General features: G+C 43.9%; 1 protein-coding gene across 3 annotated transcripts in view; it reads left to right on the top strand.

Moving 5' to 3' along the window:
• ARMC9 (armadillo repeat containing 9) overlaps nt 1-20722 on the top strand; it is a 139712-nt gene that overhangs the window by 80378 nt on the left and 38612 nt on the right. For all 3 annotated transcript variants that reach the window (XM_056565556.1, XM_056565557.1, XM_056565558.1), the window contains exons 10-12: nt 13572-13606; nt 16243-16354; nt 20356-20448. In XM_056565556.1, the coding sequence (XP_056421531.1) occupies nt 13572-13606; nt 16243-16354; nt 20356-20448 (240 nt within the window). The remainder of the gene's footprint in view (nt 1-13571; nt 13607-16242; nt 16355-20355; nt 20449-20722) is intronic.

Raw genomic sequence — 20722 nt, 5'->3', positions numbered from 1 at the left:
CTCCGGCCTAGTACGCTGCATAGACGCCGCTACGCCGTCACGTCAGGTGCGTCGCTGCGCACGGGCGTCACTGCGCAGCGGCGTCTATGCTGCGCTACTAGGCCGGAGCCTGCCCGGAGTGGAGAAGATGACCCCCGGAGAAGAAGGACAGCCCGGACCGGTGCATCCTCCACCCGGAATGCCGCCGGACACTACAGGAATGAAGGATGGATGGCCCGGACCACCCTGACAGGTAGGGGAGAGAAGCGGGTGGTGGCGGCGGCCTATGGCACCGCAAAAGCCACTGCAGTGCATTGATTTAAAGCGCCCGCTTTAAATCAATGTCCTGCAGCGGTGTCGAAGGGGGGATAAATAGCCGATAACTTATACCGGAATATCGGTATAAGTTATCGGCTATCGGCCCTAACCTCCACCGATTATCGGTATCGGCCCTAAAAAAACGATATCGGTCGATCCCTAGTTTGTAACAAACATATTTGTAAATTACTTCTATTAAAAAATCTTAATCCTTCCAGTACTTATTAGCTGCTAAATGCTACAGAGGAAATTCCTTTCTTTTTGGAACACTGATGACATCACGACCACAGTGCTCTCGACTGACATCTCTGTCCATTTTAGCAACCATGCATAGCAGATGTATGCTAAGGGCAGCATGGTGGCTTAGTGGTTAGCACTGCTGCCTTGCAGTGCTGGGGCCTTGGGTTCAAATCCCACTAAGGACAACAATAAATAAAGCGTTATTATAATAATGTCAGCAGAGAGCAGTGTGTTCGTGATGTCATCAGTGAGCATTCCAAAAAGAAAATAATTTCCTCTGTAGTATTCAGCAGCTAATAAATACAGGGAGGATTAATATTTTTTAAAAAAGTAATTTAAAAATATGTTTAACTTTCTGCCACCAGTTGATTTTAAAAAAGAAAAAAAAATTGTTTTTCCACTGGAGTACCCCTTTAATATTCTCGCCGTATAATGTGGTTGCAGCAATCACTCCTATCACCCTCCTATCTCAGCATGTACACACTGCCTTAGAGTGACAGGAGCATGATTACTGCTACCACACGATCACCTCACACAACCTCTACATACTATGGCAAGTGTGTATATGCTAAGATTTGAGGGTAATAGGAAAGTGGTTGCAGCAATCGCACTCCTATCACATAAGAATATGTGTAAAGTTTAAAGGGGTACTACCTTGCTGACAACTTATCCCCTATCTAAAGGATAGGGGATAAGTTGCCCTGATTGCGCGGGGTCCCGCCGCTGGGGATCCCCACGATCTTGCACGCAGCACCCCGCTCTCATCAGGCCCCGGAGTGAACATGTGGCGGAGCTGTGATGTCACGATCACTGGCCTCATCATCAGACCCGGAGCGGATGTTCGCTCTGGGGCCTGATGAAAGTGGGGGTGCTGTGTGCGAGATACCCCGCGCGATCAGGCAACTTATCCCCTATCCTTTAGATAGGGGATAAGTTGTCAGCACGGTAGTACCCCTTTAACATAGCAAAGACCAGTTTCTTTGCATGAGAGAGTACCTCTAAAAGATAGTCAAACGGTTACTAACATGAGTATACAAGGAGCAAATATCATCATACATGTTACCACCATACTGTTACTGACCAAATCCAGAATGCCATGACCAATAATACCAGTATACAAGCAGAAAATATTATCACCACACAAATCTCCTTCATACTGTAACTGGCCAAATCCTGTATACGGAGACCAATGTTACCAGTATACAAGCTGTTCTCATCTGGGAACTACTCCTGGAGGTAATCCTTTTCGTTCTTGGCATACAAAACTTTTTTTTGTCTGCTTGCATCTCTCTCCAGTCTTTCCCCCTCCCTTTGCCATAGACTTTTATGGACAGCATGTAATTAATCCCTCAAGAAGCTAATTTATCGCAAGAAGGATTTAAAGAGTACCGGTCATGATCTTGTTAAATTTTATAATCCTCCCAGTTCACTGCCCGAAGGATAGGGGATAAGTTTTAGATCGTGGGGGGTCCGAGCGCTGGGGCCCCCTGTGATCTCCTTTACAGGGCCGTGGCAATTATGTAGAGGAAAGGGGGCATTCCGTCCCCGCAGGACGCAGTAGCCGGCACGCCCCTCCATGAATCCCATAGAGATACATGGAGGGGCGTGCCTGTTGCCGCATCATGCGTGGACGGAACACCCCCTTTCTTGTACATTGCCGCGGCCCTGTACAGGAAATCGCTCTGACCCCCCGCGATCTAAAACTTATCCCCTATCCTTCGGATAGGAGATAAAGTTCAGAGCACTACAGATCTCCTTTAACATTTTTAATTTATTTTCAGTCTGACCACAGTGCTCTCTACTGACACCTCTGCCCATATCGCGAACTGTCCAGAGCAGGAATGTTTTGTTATGGGTATTTGCTCCTGCTCTGGACAGTTCCTTATATGGACAGACGTGTCGGCAGAGAGCACTGTGGTCAGACTGAAAAAAAGTTAAAAAAGAAACTAACTTCCTGTGGAGCATACAGCAGCTAATAAGTACTGGAAGGATTAAGATTTTTAAATAGCAGTCATTTACAAATCTGTTTAACTTTCTCGCACCAGTTGATAAAATAAAATAAAAAAAAGTTTTCCAGCGGAGTACTCCTTTTAAATTGTAGTGTAACAGAAGGGTGGTAAACAGAGGCCAGGTATAGCAGCAATCACCTAGTTTATTTGCAGGTGTTGGCAAGTGTGGCAGCAGAGAGTAAAGTGGTCCATGGCTCCTCACACATGGCTCCTTTCTTTGTTTCAGCAGTGTTGTGTGTGGAGAAAAGCAGGAAATGCTGTGCATCAGCGTGGTCTGTTAGAAGTATTCAGGGGTAGCAAGAGAGACATCCAGGTTTAGTCTGTTTCAAAATGATGGCGCCAGCAGTCCAGAAAGGCACCACGTGGGGAACCAAGCGTTGGCCTGCACAAAGAGCAAGAAACCCCACACCCCTCCAGGGAGACCTCCTCATTTGCTGGCAAATAAGGAATTAAAAGTAGAATTTCTGCTGCAGAATTTTGTGGCTATGTTAATTGTTGGCCATACCCCTCACTGCAGACTCTGTAACAAGTCCCACTGCGAGGCGGTGACCTCTTTTGGGAGCAGGAAAACCAGTAAAGGGAAGCATTCAACACAGCATCACATAACCTAATAAAACAAAAGAAATTAGTGCTTTTTCACCAATAAAGAAATTAGATCAAACTGTAATGCATGCAGCATTACATCTATTGTCTTAATAGATGTTTGTTGAGACGTTAAAATGAATGGCTTTCTTTTGGGAAATGATCGCCATATTGGTGTTGCATCAACACAGTAAGGTTCTAGGTTGCACTTGATGGACTGCATTTAAGGTTTTTTTTTTTTATTAACTGGTGCCAGAAAAGTAAACTGATTTGTAAATTACTTCTATTTAATCTTAATCCTTCCAGTACTTATCAGCTGCTGTATGCTACAGAGGACTTTTTTTTCTTTTTTAATTTCTTTTCAATGTGACCACAGTGCTTTCTGCTGACATCACTGTCCGTGTCAGGAACTGTCCAGAGAAGCAGAGGTTTGCTATGGGGATTTGCTCCTACTCTGGACAGTTCCTGACATGGACAGAGGTGTCGGCAGAGAGCACTGTGGCCAGACAGGAAAAAAAAAAAAAAACTTCCTCTGTAGCATACTGGAAGGATTAACCTTTTTAAATGGAAGTAATTTACGAATCTGTTTAACTTTCTGGCACCAGTTGATTTTAAAAAAATGTTTTCCACCGGGTTACCCCTTTAATGGCTAGAAGCCCATGGGACCTTCAGACCATAAATCTACGTATCACAGCATAGCTTTGCTACATGCCCCAACTTGGCACCATGCCTTACGTTCAACTTCATTTCTAACCTCCATTGTGTTCTTAGCCTGATGCTGTGTTTAAATTTGATAAGTGTAATGAAATTAGGACTTTATCATTAAATCCTGTGGATGTGTTTAGCATGGTTTTGGGTAATCTTGTGACTTCCATTTGGTTTCCTTAAAGCGTCACTGTCGTTAGAAACAACTTTTTTCCATTTAATACTTCCTTAAAAACTAAGTATTTTCCTAATTATTTATAAGTTATTTTGTGGCAGGCGATAGTAACGGAAGAAATAGTGCATGCACTATTTCTTCCGTTCATTCGCCCGTCACAAAATATCGGCTGTTATTAATAACGGGCGATAACGGGTTAAAACGGCTATTAGAAAAATCCCATAGACTATAATAGGATTTGCTAACGGCCGTTTAACGGACGATTTTCAAGATTTTTATGATGGGCGTTTATAACAGAAGTATTTTTATAGTGTTAAAGCAGCCTTAAACAATATCTTATTTTATATTATGATTCTTTTATTCTTGTTTAAGAGAATAGTAACTTCTCTGGTTAGAGACAGCTATTGTGCCCCCTTAGCAATCACATTGCAGCCATCTATTGCAGTTTTTTTTCCTTAAATACAGACTTTTAAACACTAGAATATATGCGCTGCTCAAAAAAATTAAGGGAACAATAAGATAACACATCCTAGATGTGAATGAATGAACTAATTGAATGACATACTTTCGTCTTTACATAGTTGAATGTGCTGACAACAAAATCACACAAAAATTATCAATGGTAATCAAATTTATCAACCCATGGAGGACTGCATATGGAGTCGCACTGAAAATCAAAGTGGAAAACCACACTACAGGCTGATCCAACTTTGATGTAATGTCCTTAAAATAAGTCAAAATGAGGCTCAGTAGTGTGTGTATGGCCTCCAGGTGCCTATATGACCTCCCTACAACGCCTGGGCATGCCCCTGATGAGGTGGCAGATGGCCTCCTGAGGGATGTCCTCCCAGACTTGGACTAAAGCATCCGCCAACTCCTGGACAGTCTGTGGTGCAACGTGGCATTGGTGCATGGAGTGAAACATGATGTCCCAGATGTGCTCAATCGGATTCAGGTCTGGGGAACGGGTGGGCCAGTCTATAGCATCAATGCCTTCCTCTTGCAGGAACTGCTGACACGCTCCAGCCACATGAGGTCTAGCATTGTTTTGCATTAGGAGGAACCCAGGGCCAACTGCACCAACATATGGTCTCACAAGGGGGTCTCAGGCTACCTCTGGCAAGCACATGGAAGGCTGTGCGGCCCCCCAAAGAAATGCCACCCCACACCCTTACTGACCCACTGCCAAACCGGTCATGCTGGAGGATGTTGCAGGCAGCAGAACGTTCTCCACGGTGTCTCCAGATTCTGTCACGTGATCAGTGTGAACCTGCTTTCATCTGTGAAGAGCGCAGGGCACCAGTGGCGAATTTGGCAATCTTGGTGTTCTCTGGCAAATGCCAAACGTCCTGTATGGTGTTGGGCTGTAAGCACAACCCCCACCTTTGGACGTCTGGCCCTCATACCACCCTCATGGAGTCTGTTTCTGACCGTTTGAGTGGATACATGCAAATTTGTGGCCTGCTGGAGGTCATTTTGCATGGCTCTGGCAGTGCTCCTCCTTGCACAAAGGCGGAGGTAGCAGTCCTGCTTGGGGGGGGGGGGGGGGGGGGGGTTCCCTTCTACGGCCTCCTCCACATCTCCTGATGTACTGGCCTGTCTCCTGGTAGCGCCTACATGCTCTGGACAGAACGCTGACAGACACAGCAAACCACCTTGGTGAAAAATCCCAAAATTTGATGAAAAAAATGAAAATTTTGCATTTTTCTAACTTTGAAGCTCTCTGATTGTAAGGAAAATGGATATTCAAAATAAAACATTTTTGGGTTCACATATACAATATGTCTACTTTATGTTTGCATCATAAAATTTATGAGTTTTTACTTTTGGAAGACACCAGAGGGCTTCAAAGTTCAGCAGCAATTTGGAAATTTTTCACAAAATTTTCAAACTCCCTATTTTTCATGGACCAGTTCAGGTTTGAAGTGGATTTGAAGGGTCTTCATATTAGAAATACCCCATAAATTACCCCATTATAAAAACTACACCCCCCAAAGTATTCAAAATGACATTCAATAAGTGTATTAACCCTTTAGGTGTTTCACAGGAATAGCAGAAAAGTGAAGGAGAAAATTCACAATCTTCATTTTTTACACTCGCATGTTCTTGTAAACCCAATTTTTGAATTTTTGCAAGGGGTAAAAAGGAGAAAATTTTTACTTGTATTTGTAGCCCAATTTCTCTCGAGTAAGCACATACCTCATATGTCTATGTTAATTGTTCAGCGGGCGCAGTAGAGGGCTCAGAAGGGAAGGAGCGACAAATGGTTTTTGGGGGCATGTCACCATTAGGAAGCCCCTATGGTGCCAGGACAGCAAAAAAAAACCACATGGCATACCATTTTGGAAACTAGACCCCTCGGGGAACATAACAAGGGGTAAAGTGAACCTTAATACCCCACAGGTGATTCACGACTTTTGCATATGTAAAAAATAAAAAAAAATGTTTTACCTAAAATGCTTGGTTTCCCAAAAATGTTACATTTTTAAAAAGGATAATAGCAGAAAATACCCCCCAAAATTTGAAGCCCAATTTCTCCCGATTCAGAAAACACCCCATATGGGGGTGAAAAGTGCTCTGCTGGCGCACTACAGGTCTCAGAAGAGAAGGAGTCACATTTGGCTTTTTGACAGCAAATTTTGCTCTGGGGGCATGCCGCATTTAGGAAGCCCCTATGGTGCCAGAACCGCAAAAAAACCCCACATGGCATACCATTTTGGAAACCAGACCCCTCGGGGAACGTAAAAAGGGGTAAAGTGAACCTTAATACCCTACAGTCTTTTGCAACCAGTGTGCCTTCAGCTGTTGCAAAAGCTACAACCCCCAGCATGTACGGACAGCGGAAGGGCATGCTGGGTGTTGTAGTTATGCAACAGCGGGAGGCATACTACTTTGGCTGGGGATGCTGGGGATTGTAGTTATGCAACAGCTGGAGACACACTGGTTTGCTACTTAACTCAGTGTGCCTTCAGCTGTTGCAAAACTACAACTCTCAGCAGTCACCGACAGCCAACGGGCATGCTGGGAGTTGTAGTTATGCAACCACCAGATGCACCACTACAACTCCCAGCATGCACTTAAGCTGTTTGTGCAAGCTGGGAGTTGTAGTTACACAACAGCTGAAGGTACATTTTTCCATAGAAAGAATGTGCCTCCAGCTGTTGCAAAACCATAAGTCCCAGCATGCCCATAAGTGCATGCTGGGAGTTGTGGTGGTCTGCCTCCTCCTGTTGCATAACTACAGCTCCCAGCATGCCCTTTTTGCATGCTGGGAGCTGTTGCTAAGCAACAGCAGGAGGCTGTCACTCACCTCCTGCTGCTGCTTGATCGCCGCACAGGTCAGTCCCGCTGCCGCCGCCGTCGTCGCTCCTGGGGCCCCGATCCCAACATTAACGCCGGGGATCGGGGTCCCCAGCACCCGGGGTGCACGTCCCGCACCCGCTCACGTCCTCTGGAAGAGGGGCGGAGCGGGTGCGGGAGTGACACCCGCAGCAGGCGCCCTGATTGGTCGGCCGGTAATCCGGCCGACGAATCAGGGCGATCGTGAGGTGGCACCAGTGCCACCTCACCCCTGCAGGCTCTGGCTGTTCGGGGCCGTCTCTGACGGCCCCGATCAGCCAGTAATTCCGGGTCACTGGAGACCCGATTGACCCGGAATCGCCGCAGATCGCTGGACTGAATTGTCCAGCGATCTGCGGCCATCGCCGACATGGGGGGGCATAATGACCCCCCTGGGCGATATGCCGCGATGCCTGCTGAACGATTTCAGCAGGCATCGGGCACCGGCTCCCCTCCGGCTAGCGGCAGGGGGCCGGGAAAGGACAGGACGTACTCCTACGTCCTCGGTCCTTAAGGACTCGGAAACGGGGGCGTAGGAGTACGTCCATTGTCCTTAAGGGGTTAAAGGATAACTCCAGGATGTACCCCTGCTGGGACCCCACCCCCGCGATCTCGCGAATGGAGCCCGGGCTCCCTGCAAGAAACGAGCATTTTCGACCAAAGCCGACAGTGCTTTCTGCAATCTCCGGCTCTGCCATAGAACTGCATGGAGTGGGCGTGTCGGCTGCAGCTTCGTGCTGTGGTCTAAAACACTCGTATCATGCAGGGAGCTGGGGATCAGTTTGGAAGATCGCGGGGGGCGCAAACGGTCGGACCCCCCGCGATCTAACACACAAGTTGTACATCCTGGAGTTCTCCTTTAAGTGACAGCTAAGGGGTTACTTACTGCAGTGATGGTTCTCTGGTTTCTTATTGGCCTTTATTTACACCATGCGATGGTAGCAAGTCTTCCATACAAGATATTATGACAGAAAATCGCTGAAGCACGTGCTATCATATTGTTTGTTTTCACCCTTAGTATGTATAATCTCTCCTGGAACAAGTCTTGAACCTATATCATCTGGACATGATCAGGATGAGTTTTATATTTCCAAAGGATTCTTAGGCTAGTGCTACAGAACGACTTTTGGCATGGTGCTAGTTGCACAGCCAAAGGCTGCTTTGCCGCTAGTGCAAGTCAAAGGGGTCGTGTTGCAACCTGCAAGCGGACACAACTGTACATTGACAATTAGCAGAAATCTGGCATGGATTTGCAACAAAATAACCCTTGGCCTAAATTATAGTAGTTTTTCATTGAATGACAGTAATTATAGATTAAGCACATGTGAATGTTGTGCAACACTTGAATGCTCATAGAACTATTCATAAAGCAAAAAAAAAAAAGCTTTGTAGACTGTTGCTTTTATGTACAGATTGAGCAGCTTTAGTTTTAGATGCATGGGAAGCATATATAGCCAGTTAGGTTATGTAATGTACCCATAGCTCAGTCACATCAGCCACGAAGGCCAAGTACAGATGATTCAACCTCTGAACCAGCAATGACGACCAACGAACACTTCAATACAGTAGAATATGGCACTCTTAATTCTTCTAATGGTGCTCAAGTAGGATCCCACTCCTTAGAATCATAGAACAAAACACTTGGCACTCAAATAATGCAAATGTGAGTTTTATTTCATATGCAATCCAAAGTTTAGATAATGTTTCGGTCAAACATTGACCTTCATCAGATCAAGGATTGCTGTGGAGTAGTGCATGGAGAGCAGCCTAAAGCCGTGGCAACAGCATGTGGGAAGCACGACCTCGGTGGGAAGCACGACCTCAGTCGCAAACAAACTCTGTTAAAATGCTGATTTCAAAACTGACAGCTAATTTTAAAGAGTTTATAGCCAGCAGTAGACATCACTTGGCCCTCAGCTACTTAAACCAGCCTGGAGTTGCTAGGTATAGAGTGGACTTGAGTATCAAGTCCTCTTTCTACACCCTTGCGTAATTAAGGGGCTAAGATCTTCTGTACATCTCACAGGGCCAGAGTATCGTGACATTACTTCTCTGCCCCCTGTGTGACGTCACGCTCCGACCCCTCAATGCAAGCCTATGGGAGGGGGCGTGACAGCTGCCATGCCCCTCCCATAGGCTTGCATTGAGGGGGCGGAGCGTGATGTCACGATACTCCGGCCCCGTGATCGTGATTCATCAGACCTGGAGTGATGTTTGCTCCGGAGGCTGATGATAGCGGGGTGCTGCATGAAAGATTGTGGGGGTCCCCTGCGGCGGGACCCCGCGATCAGGCATCTTATCCCCTATACATTTGGATAGGGTATAAGATGTCTTAGGGCTGGAGTACCCCTTTAAAAAGACTGTCAATAGGTTTATTTTGCCATTCCCCAGGTATCATTAATAATACTTTCTATTGGTAGACAGCTGTCAATCAGCAAACGGTTGGCAGGGGAAGCAGTGCTGTGCTGGGCCAGTGCAGGGAAGAAATCTTCAGAAAGGGAAGGGATGTACAGTGGGGATCAAAAGTTTGGGCACCCCAGGTAAAAAATTGTATTAATGTGCATAAAGAAGTAAAGGAAAGATGGAAAAATCTCGAAAAGGCATCAAATTACAGATTATACATTCTTATAATATGTCAACAAAAGTTAGATTTTATTTCCATCATTTACACATTAAAAATAACAGAAAACAAAAAAGTGGCATCTGCAAAAGTTTGGGCACCCTGCAGAATTTATAGCATGCACTGCCCCCTTTGCAAAGCTGAGACAATCCCTCCAGAAAGATCTGGCAGACACTGGAGTTGTGGTACACTATTCCACTATAAAGAGATACTTGTACAATATGGTCTTAATGGAAGAGTCATCAGAAGAAAACCTGTTCTACGTCCTCACCACAAAAATCAGCGTTTGAACTTTGCAAATGAACATATAGACAAACCTGATTCATTTTGGAAACAAGTTTTGTGGACCGATGGGGTTAAAATGTAACTTTTTGGCCAGAATGAGCAAAGGTACATTTGAAGAAGAAGGGGAACAGAATTTAATTAAAAGAACCTCTGTCCAATTGTTAAGCATGGGGGTGGATCAATCATGCTTTGGGGTTGTATTGCAGCCAGTGGCACAGGGAACATCTCACAAGTAGAAGGAAAAATGGATTCAATAAAATGTCAGCAAATTTTGGATGCTAACTTGATGCCATCTGTGAAAAAGCTGAAGTTAAAGAGAGGATGGCTTCTACAAAAGGATAATGATCCTAAACACACCATCGAAATCCACGGGGGATTTCATCAAGAGGCGTAAACTGAAGGTTTTGCTATGGCCTTCACAATCTCCTGAGCTCAACATAATTGAAAATCTATGGATAGACCTTTAAAGAGCAGTGCGTGACAGACAGCCCAGAAATCTCGAAGAACTGGAAGACTTTTGTAAGGAAGAATGGGCAAAGATACCTCAAACTAGAATTGAAAGACTATTGGCTGGCTACAAAAAGCGTTTACAAGCTGTGATACTTGCCAAAGGGGGCAGTACAAGATATTAACTCTGCAGGGTGCCCAAGCTTTTGCAGACGCCATTTTTTGCTTTCAGTTATTTTGAAAGTGTAAATGATGGAAATAAAATCTAACTTTTGTTGACATATTATAAGAATGTCTAATCTGTGTAATTTGATGCCTTTTGGAGATTTTTCCATCTTTCCTTGGCTTCTTTATGCACATTAATAAAAAAATTTTACCTGGGGGTCAGACTTTTGATCCCCACTGTATGCATTACTTTGTTCTGGGCAGCATAAAACTAGTGATAATTTGACTTTAAACTTTCCTCTCCTGGTAATTATACCTATTTCTATGGTGTCACAGTAAACATATGGTCACTAGTACAGTTTACACTGGAGTTACAAACTTTTCCTTACTCCTCCTGAATGGCAAACACATTTATCACTATCCATTTATCACTGCATAACTAGATAGTTTTACCATTCATCTTTCTAGGAAAACTAGCTAACAATCCCTGTATAAGCTGTTATGGCAACAGTATTGGTGGCCTCCTGGTTTTCCTAGCAATAGATTTGTCTAGAAAATAGCTGAATAGAACTTTGCTAAATTTTGTGTAAAATTTTGTGATGTATTTAATTTTATGCACGTTTTATCTGCCGTAATCTGGAAACAAAACACTGATTAAATAAATGGTGTTTCTTTTTCCTAAGGTATGCGTCAAATTAAATATGTTACAAAATTTAATGCAGTGTGAGCTTGGCCTCTGGGGGTCCCCTGACAGTATGCGGCATACAAAGTTTTTCACTGCCTAGAACTCCTAGAACGAATAGCTGTAATTTGTTCAGAAACTTGGCAGTAAGTGTTAAATTTCCCTGCAGCGCCACCACAGGGGAAGTGAAGCATTACACAGTTCCCATTCAAATTGTTAAATTGTCAATGTAGTGCAAGGTAGGACAAGTCCTCTAGATAGAGATAATGATCTCCTCTCCTCTCTGTCCAAGACATTATAGTGCTGAATGAGATCCCTTTTATTATCTTATAGTTGACCAAGAGAATTTTTGAAAATGGGGTATCTGGGTAGCCTCCTTAATAATCAAACTGCACAAAAATCTGTTTATGCCCCCAAAATAGCATATTAGTTTGTATGTAAAAGTTAAGCAGCACTTCAACTCTTCTTGAAAAAAAAAAAAAAAAAAAAAAAAGATACCGTGCTAAAATTAGATCATGTAATGTTTGTTCATTGCATAGGGTTGCAAACAACAGACATTATTGATCTGCACTCTATGATGAGAAGTACTGTACGTCATAAGCTTGATAATAAATATTTTTCAGATAAGACACACTACTGCAGTTGATAAAGTTGCCTTAAGCAGGTGTGACTTTATTGTGTATCCTGTTCAAAGGCTTACCTTGAGGATGTGAATTGCACAATGAAACAAGTATATATGTTCGTAAACTGGGTTTTTATTTTGATAAGGTGTAGTTTACTGAAGAGGTTAGTCTAGATACGGATGTACCATATGGTCAGCACTTTACCCTAGGATGACTTCTTTTGCCATGTAATTCAGGCCTCTCTTAAAATGTATTGTGCAGAAAAAATGTTCAGGATCCAGCAATTCCATAAAACTTCACTTTTATTTGTAATCCACAGCGTTAAAAAGCTTGCAAGATAGCACTCAAGACACAGCACCTAGTCAGTGATACACTGCAACACGACACACCACCTAGTCAGTGATACACTGCAACACGACACACCACCTAGTCAGTGATACACTGCAACACGACACACCACCTAGTCAGTGATACACTGCAACACGACACACCACCTAGTCAGTGATACACTGCAACACGACACACCACCTAGTCAGTGATGCACTGCAACACGACACACCACCTAGTCAGTGATGCACTGCAACACGACACACCACCTAGTCAGTGATGCACTGCAACATGGACGCGTTTCGAGCGCATGAGCTCGAAATGCGTCCATATTGCAGTGTATCACTGACTAGGTGGTGTGTCGTGAGTGCTATCTTGCACGATTTTTAACGCTGTGGATTACAAATAAAAGTGACATTTTATGGAATTGCTGGATCCTGAAAATTTTTTATGCACAATACTACGTATCAAGCTGGGCCAGGCTGAGGATCCACGCAAGACCAGTGGGAGGGGAGCTGAAGATTCTGTTGTACTCTCTTAAAATGCTCTCATTTACCATATTTAGCAAATATACCTTATGGTTGAGCAACATAATACATATTTAAGCTATATTTTTAGTATAATTTTTTTTTTTTTAAATCCAGTTTTCAGCTTTTTTAATCCACGGACTAATACAATATTTATAGGAAATTGAATAAAATGACCTAATGTTTTTTTTTTTTTTATTATTATAAAGAAGGTCTGCAGCAGCTGTACTTTATGTTCTCATTGAAGCAGAATATAATCCCTCTTCTAGAAAACATGTATTGCAACTTTTAATAGATTTTAGAGTTTCTACTTTGTATATAAGTGTTTTATAACTAACTCTGTTGTTTTATATTTATTAACTGCACGGTGAACCCATTGCTCATGTGGTTGGCCCTTGTATTGTCTGACCATCTCATCCATGGCTTCTTAACCATTTGTACTATACTAATATCAGTCGCCATGAGATATTGGCCATTATCTGAATACTGTTCTTTTGTGAAAAGATATATATGTATATAACTATTCCTTGTTTTCTTTTTTGTTTCAGGCTTCTTCTATGCTGAGAGCCTCAATCGCACCTATGTACGTTATAGTTCTGTAATGTCAATGGTATTTACTTATGTGAAATTAGCCCATAAGATAACAGGCAGAAAGGTCCACAGGCTACAGTTAACAGATTATCACGCTAAGTGTACATAAACCTATTCACACCCTTGCACTAGCACATAACTATACCTGTAGCACATTCCAGTGCTTGATCAATGTTTGTAGTGCAAAGAAATATTTGAAAAAGCAAATATTGCCATAGCCTTGCAAACCTATTCTCCGGGCTTCATAGCTTTGGATGGAAAAAATATGGACAATCTTATTCATTTGTGTTGTCTTGCCCCAGGTTATTGTCTTCTACCGCACTAATAAGGCATTATATCGAGATCCTCATGGGTATATGTGTATAACCTTCCAATATATACGCATGGGATGGTGGTAATCTTTTATACCCTTGACTTTACATAGTCTCTATTTGTGCTCCATTAACCCAAAGACCAAGCCCATTTTGACCTTAAGGACCAGGCCAATAAAATGTTTGCGTTTTCGTTTTTTCCTCCTCGCCTTCTAAAATCCAGAGCTCTTTTATATTTCCATCTACAGACCCATATAAGGGCTTGTTTTTTGCGTGACCAATTGTACTTTGTAATCAAACCTCTCATTTTACCAAAAAATGTACGGCAAACCCAAAGAATTATTTTTTTTATGGAGGAAATTTAAATGAAAACCACAATTTTGCACATTTTGGAGGGTTTTGTTTTCACACACTACACTTGACGGTAAAAATTACATGTTTTCTTTATTCTTTGCGCCAATACGATTAAAATGATACCCATGGCTAGATACTTTTCTATTTTTGTACTGCTTGAAAAAATCTCAAACTTTTTGTACAAAATCAGTAATGTAAAATCACCCTATTTTGACCACCTATAACTTTTTCTTTTTTCCGTATATGGGGTGTTATGAGGGCTCCTTTTTTGCGCCGTCATCTGTACTTTTTATTGATACCACATTTGCATATATAAAACTTTCAGATCACTTTTTGTAAAATTTTTTGGGGGATATAATGTGACAAAAAAGCAGCATTTGTGTATTTTTATTTTTTTACGTTTACGCCGTTCACGGTACAGGATCTTTAACATTATATTTTGATAGTTCAGACATTTACGAACACGAAAAAACCAAATATGTTTATAAAAACCCTTTTTTTACGCTTTTTGGGGGTAAAATGTGAAAAAGGGACAATTTAAGTTTTTATTGGGGAGGGGATTTTTAACTATTTATTTATTTATTTTTTTTAACTTATTTTTCTTAATTTTTCAACTTTTTTTATTTTATTTTTTACACTTTTTATGTCTCCATAGGGGACTATCAATAACAATCAGTTGTTTGCTAATACTGTTCAGTGCTATGCATAGAGCATAGCACTAATCAGTATTATCGTCTGTCTTCTGCTCTGATCTGCTCGATCTCAGACCAGAGCAGAAGACGCCGGGAGATGGGCATTGCCGCAGATGCCGTGATCTGTATTGATCACGGCATCTGAGGGGTTAATGGCGGACATCTGTGCGATTGCGGATGTTGGCCATTACCAACAGGTCCCCAGCTGCTGATAGCAGCCGGGACCTGCAATGTATGACGCGAACACCGCTCCGATGCTCGTGGTCATGCACAGGACGTAAATGTACTTTCTGGCGCGCTGCACCAGGACGTGCATTTACGTCTGTGGTCGTTAAGGAGTTAAACCAAGATAAAGTTGTGGGTAGACTCTGGAGGTGTTATCTACATATATTGCTGGATTTGTGCAATGTGGAAGAGTGGAACCAGTTTTAAGTAGTCTATTTATTTTGTTATCGAGGCTTGTTTTTTTTTTATGTGAAAATGTAATAATGACTTGCGAACCCCCAATATTAGCAGAGGTTACTAATTAAGGCCTTATTCAAACTGAAATGCTAGATGTGCACACAGGCACCATGAACTGCCACATGTCACGTGCTGTTCACCTAAATGGGGTCAATTCTGTTACCTGTCTAGCAGGGGGAAGGAGGCAAGAATGGAAATTTGGTGCTAATCTGGCATTGTTGCCTCTTCATACTTAGGAGTGGTAGGGGGTCTGACCACCATCAGTCATAGATGGTCATGGTCATAGATCATTCTTAAGAATCACTTTGATTCTCATTATCATTTTTATATGAGAGTTTATATTGAAATCTGATTTGTACAGAATGGCAGTATCACAGTGTTTATACATTGTCTTTTTGTTATACATTTAATTCTGATAACACAGTCCATAGAGAGTAGCTATAAACGTCAATTCTAAAGGGCATAACACCATTTTACATTTAATATATAAAGTTTAATAGTACAGAACATTATTGATCTAGTAATTCTTAAGTTACAGCTTGTTGTATAAACCAGATACAATTCAGCTCTGGTGTATTCTCGGAATTGTAGTTTTTACACAGGCATTACAAATCAACACAAACACCAAAAAAAAAAAAAAAGTGTGTGTATGTATGTGTGTGTGTATATATATATATATATATATATATATATATATATATATATATAATTATAAATAAACCATTACAATCAGTATCATTTTAGTTGTTTAGACCACTTAACCTTTCTTTATTGCCGGGTTCCTTCTTACACATCATTATGTTTTACAGGAAACCTCAAGAGGTGCCCTTGTTGCCCTCTCTAGACTATGAGAAACTGAAGAATGACTTAGTATGTGGCAGCGATCGACTGAAAACATTGCTGCTGCAAGCGTTACGCTGGGTATGTAGCATTAGTAGTCTGCATAGAACCTGTACATCAAAATTGAGTTGGTTAGCGTAGATTTCCTGAACATAAATACGTAGACAACATGGCAACATCCTGTAACCCAAGCATTCCTATATCTGTCTGGAGTGCAGTATTACAGTATAACTGTCATGTAATATAGCTTTCTGAAGCTGCACACATTTTGCAGTAGGGTTTCATAAGCCTATACTAGGCATAACATTGTTAATAATAGAGATGAGCGAAGTTACAATAATTCGATTCGTCTCAAGAGAGTCTCCTAGGACTGTATCCACCTTTTCCAGGTCACCGGAGCACCGGAAAGCTGAACTAATTTTTGCAGGCTAAAGTCAGCAAACGCCGAGCCGCGAGGTTCGTGACGAATCAAATCACTGTAACTTCGCTCATCTCTAGTTAATAGTGCAGGCTGCGTTATAGTTACAAAAAAAAGCCTTTATAATCCCTCCATGGGTCGGCCGAGCAGTCATAGAGGGTCATGCTGGGGTTCGCTATACTCCGAGGTCGCACAGCCTCTCTTTAACTACATCACAGTGTTGATTGACACATGTAGCCAGCCTGAATTTTTAACACAGATATAGCTAACATAGGCATGTACTGATCTGTGTGTGCAGCTTCACAAGCATATTCTATGTAACAACTACTTCACATTTTAAAGGGGTTATCCAGGAAAAAAAATGTTTATATATCAACTGGCTCCAGAAAGTTAAACAGATTTGTAAATTACTTCTATGAAAAAATATTAATCCTTTCAGTACTTATGAGCTGCTGAAGTTGAGTTGTTCTTTTCTGTCTAAGTGCTCTCTGATGACACGTGTTTTGGGGAACTGCCCAGTTTAGAAGCAAATCCCCATAGTAAACCTCTTCTACTCTGTGCAGTTCCCGAGACAAGCAGAGATGTCAGCAGAGAGCACTGTTGCCAGACAGAAAAGAACAACTCAACTTAAGCAGCTGATAATTATTGAAAGGATTAAGATTTTTTAATAGAAGTAATTTATAAATCTGTTTAACTTTCTGGAGCCAGTTGATATTAAAAATAAGTTTTTTCCTGGAATACCCCTTTAATGCAAGCTTAGTTGTATAGTGCAAGAGTTGAAAAACATGGCAGCTTTCTTCCAAAAACATATTAAATGTACAGATGTATGTATGTAACAAGTAACAACGCTAGGATAACAAAATCTGACTGCAAAAATGTCAGTAAAAATTTTAAATGGCCTGCAGAAATTGCGACTTCGATTCTGCAAAATCAGCTGCAGGAAATTTGCAACTGGTCCTGTACGTGTGAACATACCCTGAAACTGTTTTGAAAACTGCTTTGGTACAAATTAACATTTGGCTGTTTTTTGTACTGTTATCGGGACATATTACACTTCTTGTCAGCGATCTCTTTATTGTACTGTGGAATCATGTTTGAAATGTTTTCAAAATATCTTCCAATGTTCATGGCGGCACTCTCTGATTGCAATGCTTTTTGGCAGCACTCGCTGATTGCACTACTTTTTGGCAGTCATTTGTTGACAACACTACTGTATAGCAGCACTGTATGGGGGTAATTACTGACTCCATTGCTGTGTGGTGGCACTCATTGACTGTTCTCCTGTATGGCGGCACCCACTGGCTGCTCTGCTGTATGGCGGCACCCACTGGCTGCTCTGCTGTAAGGCGGCACCCACTGGCTGCTCTGCTGTATGGCGGCACCCACTGGCTGCTCTGCTGTATGGCGGCACCCACTGGCTGCTCTGCTGTATGGCGGCACCCACTGGCTGCTCTGCTGTATGGCGGCACCCACTGGCTGCTCAGCTGTATGGCGGCACCCACTGGCTGCTCAGCTGTATGGCGGCACCCACTGGCTGCTCAGCTGTATGGCGGCACCCACTGGCTGCTCAGCTGTATGGCGGCACCCACTGGCTGCTCTGCTGTATGGCGGCACCCACTGGCTGCTCTGCTGTATGGCGGCACCCACTGGCTGCTCTGCTGTATGGCGGCACCCACTGGCTGCTCTGCTGTATGGCGGCACCCATTGGCTGCTCTGCTGTATGGCGGCACCCACTGGCTGCTCTGCTGTATGGCGGCACCCACTGGCTGCTCTGCTGTATGGCGGCACCCACTGGCTGCTCTGCTGTATGGCGGCACCCACTGGCTGCTCTGCTGTATGGCGGCACCCACTGGCTGCTCTGCTGTATGGCGGCACCCACTGGCTGCTCTGCTGTATGGCGGCACCCACTGGCTGCTCTGCTGTATGGCGGCACCCACTGGCTGCTCTGCTGTATGGCGGCACCCACTGGCTGCTCTGCTGTATGGCGGCACCCACTGGCTGCTCTGCTGTATGGCGGCACCCACTGGCTGCTCTGCTGTATGGCGGCACCCACTGGCTGCTCTGCTGTATGGCGGCACCCACTGGCTGCTCTGCTGTATGGCGGCACCCACTGGCTGCTCTGCTGTATGGCGGCACCCACTGGCTGCTCTGCTGTATGGCGGCACCCACTGGCTGCTCTGCTGTATGGCGGCACCCACTGGCTGCTCTGCTGTATGGCGGCACCCACTGGCTGCTCTGCTGTAATGCGGCACCCACTGGCTGCTCTGCTGTAATGCGGCACCCACTGGCTGCTCTGCTGCATGGCGGCACCCACTGGCTGCTCTGCTGTAATGCGGCACCCACTGGCTGCTCTGCTGTAATGCGGCACCCACTGGCTGCTCTGCTGTAATGCGGCACCCACTGGCTGCTCTGCTGTAATGCGGCACCCACTGGCTGCTCTGCTGTATGGCGGCACCCACTGGCTGCTCTGCTGTATGGCGGCACCCACTGGCTGCTCTGCTGTAATGCGGCACCCACTGGCTGCTCTGCTGTAATGCGGCACCCACTGGCTGCTCTGCTGTATGGCGGCACACACTGGCTGTGCTGCTGTATGGCGGCACTCATTGACTGTACTGTGCATCTTTTTATGACAGGAATAATGTTGCTGTGGCCGCATGTAACTGATGTCTGCTACTCCGCCCTCAAAGTCCAAGAAGGTCCTACTGTTATCCTTTACATTGAGGGCGGGCATATAAAATGTCAGCTGCATGTGTGTATGCTATTCCTGCCCTCGCTGTGTGACCAGCTGCAGCAACATGATCCTGTATGTCTTGATGTTAAAGGGGTACTCCGCCCCTAGACGTCTTATCCCCTATCCAATGGATAGCGGATAAGATGTCAGATCGCCGGGGTCCCGCTGCTGGGGACCCCGGGGATCGCCGCTGCAGCACCCCGCCATCATGACTGCGCAGAGCGAGATTGCTCTGCACGTAATGACGGGCAGTACAGGGGCCGGAGCATCATTACGTCATGGCTCCGCCCCTCGTGACGTCACGGCCCGCCGCTGTCAATACAAGTCTAAGGGAGGGGGCGTGGTGGTCGTCACGTCCCCTGCCATAGACTTGCAATTAAGGGGACAGGCCGTGATGTCATGAGGGGCGGAGCCATGATGTAACGATGCTCCGGCCCCTGTATCGCCCGTCATTACGCACAGAGCGAATTCGCTCTGTGCAGTAATGATGGCGGGGTGCCGCATCGGCGATTCCCGGGGTCCCCAGCAGCGGGACCGCGGCGATCTGACATCTTATCCCCTATCCTTTGGATAGGAGATAAGATGTCAGGGGCGGAGTACCCCTTTAAGGAAGTCACCACACTACCTTTCTTGACATTGCAGCACTGTGACTGCAGGCCCCAAGGCATCCTTTGGCAGGACACATGTGTCTGTATGTTGTACAGGCCTATGCTATGCAAAATGTGCTTCCAACTTAACTTGATCAGTGAAAGTTTTTTTGTGTATAATGTGATTCACATCCAAGTTCTCCATTACATCATATTACTTTTTATTAATTCAGAATAGGTTTTTAAATCACTTGTAATGTGCAATCATTTGCCTTATAGGGAAGAGGAATTATGTGTAATCGTGAACCTTTAGACTAAAGTCTGTTTGATTTTCTTTTATGTTCAGCGCTTGACTCATTCCCAGCCTGGAGAGCAGAGAGACACTGTTCTTCAGGCATATATCACAAATGATCTACTGGACTGTTTCCAGAATGGACAGGTAATCAGTTTTTCACCAGACACCAAATTGCAGCATGTACAGTTAAAGGCATACGTTCCATTTCACTTTATTCCACATTATTAAAATTCAGATTTCCTAACGTTTAATTCTAGTCCAGATTCCTGCTTTTCGACCTAAGATCAGTTCTGTGTTTCAAGAATGGGAAATGTCAGAATAAAACCTGTGGAGAGGAAAAATTTACCAGTTGCCCATAGCAACCAATGTGAAAAATGAAAGAAGCGATCTGATTGGCTGCTATGGGCAACTGGCCAAC

This window comes from Hyla sarda, chromosome 3 (genome assembly GCF_029499605.1).
Source record: "Hyla sarda isolate aHylSar1 chromosome 3, aHylSar1.hap1, whole genome shotgun sequence".
In the NCBI taxonomy this organism is placed as follows: domain Eukaryota; kingdom Metazoa; phylum Chordata; class Amphibia; order Anura; family Hylidae; genus Hyla; species Hyla sarda.
The sequence above is the reverse complement of the archived record's forward strand: the minus strand, read 5'-3'. Positions and strand labels throughout refer to the sequence as shown.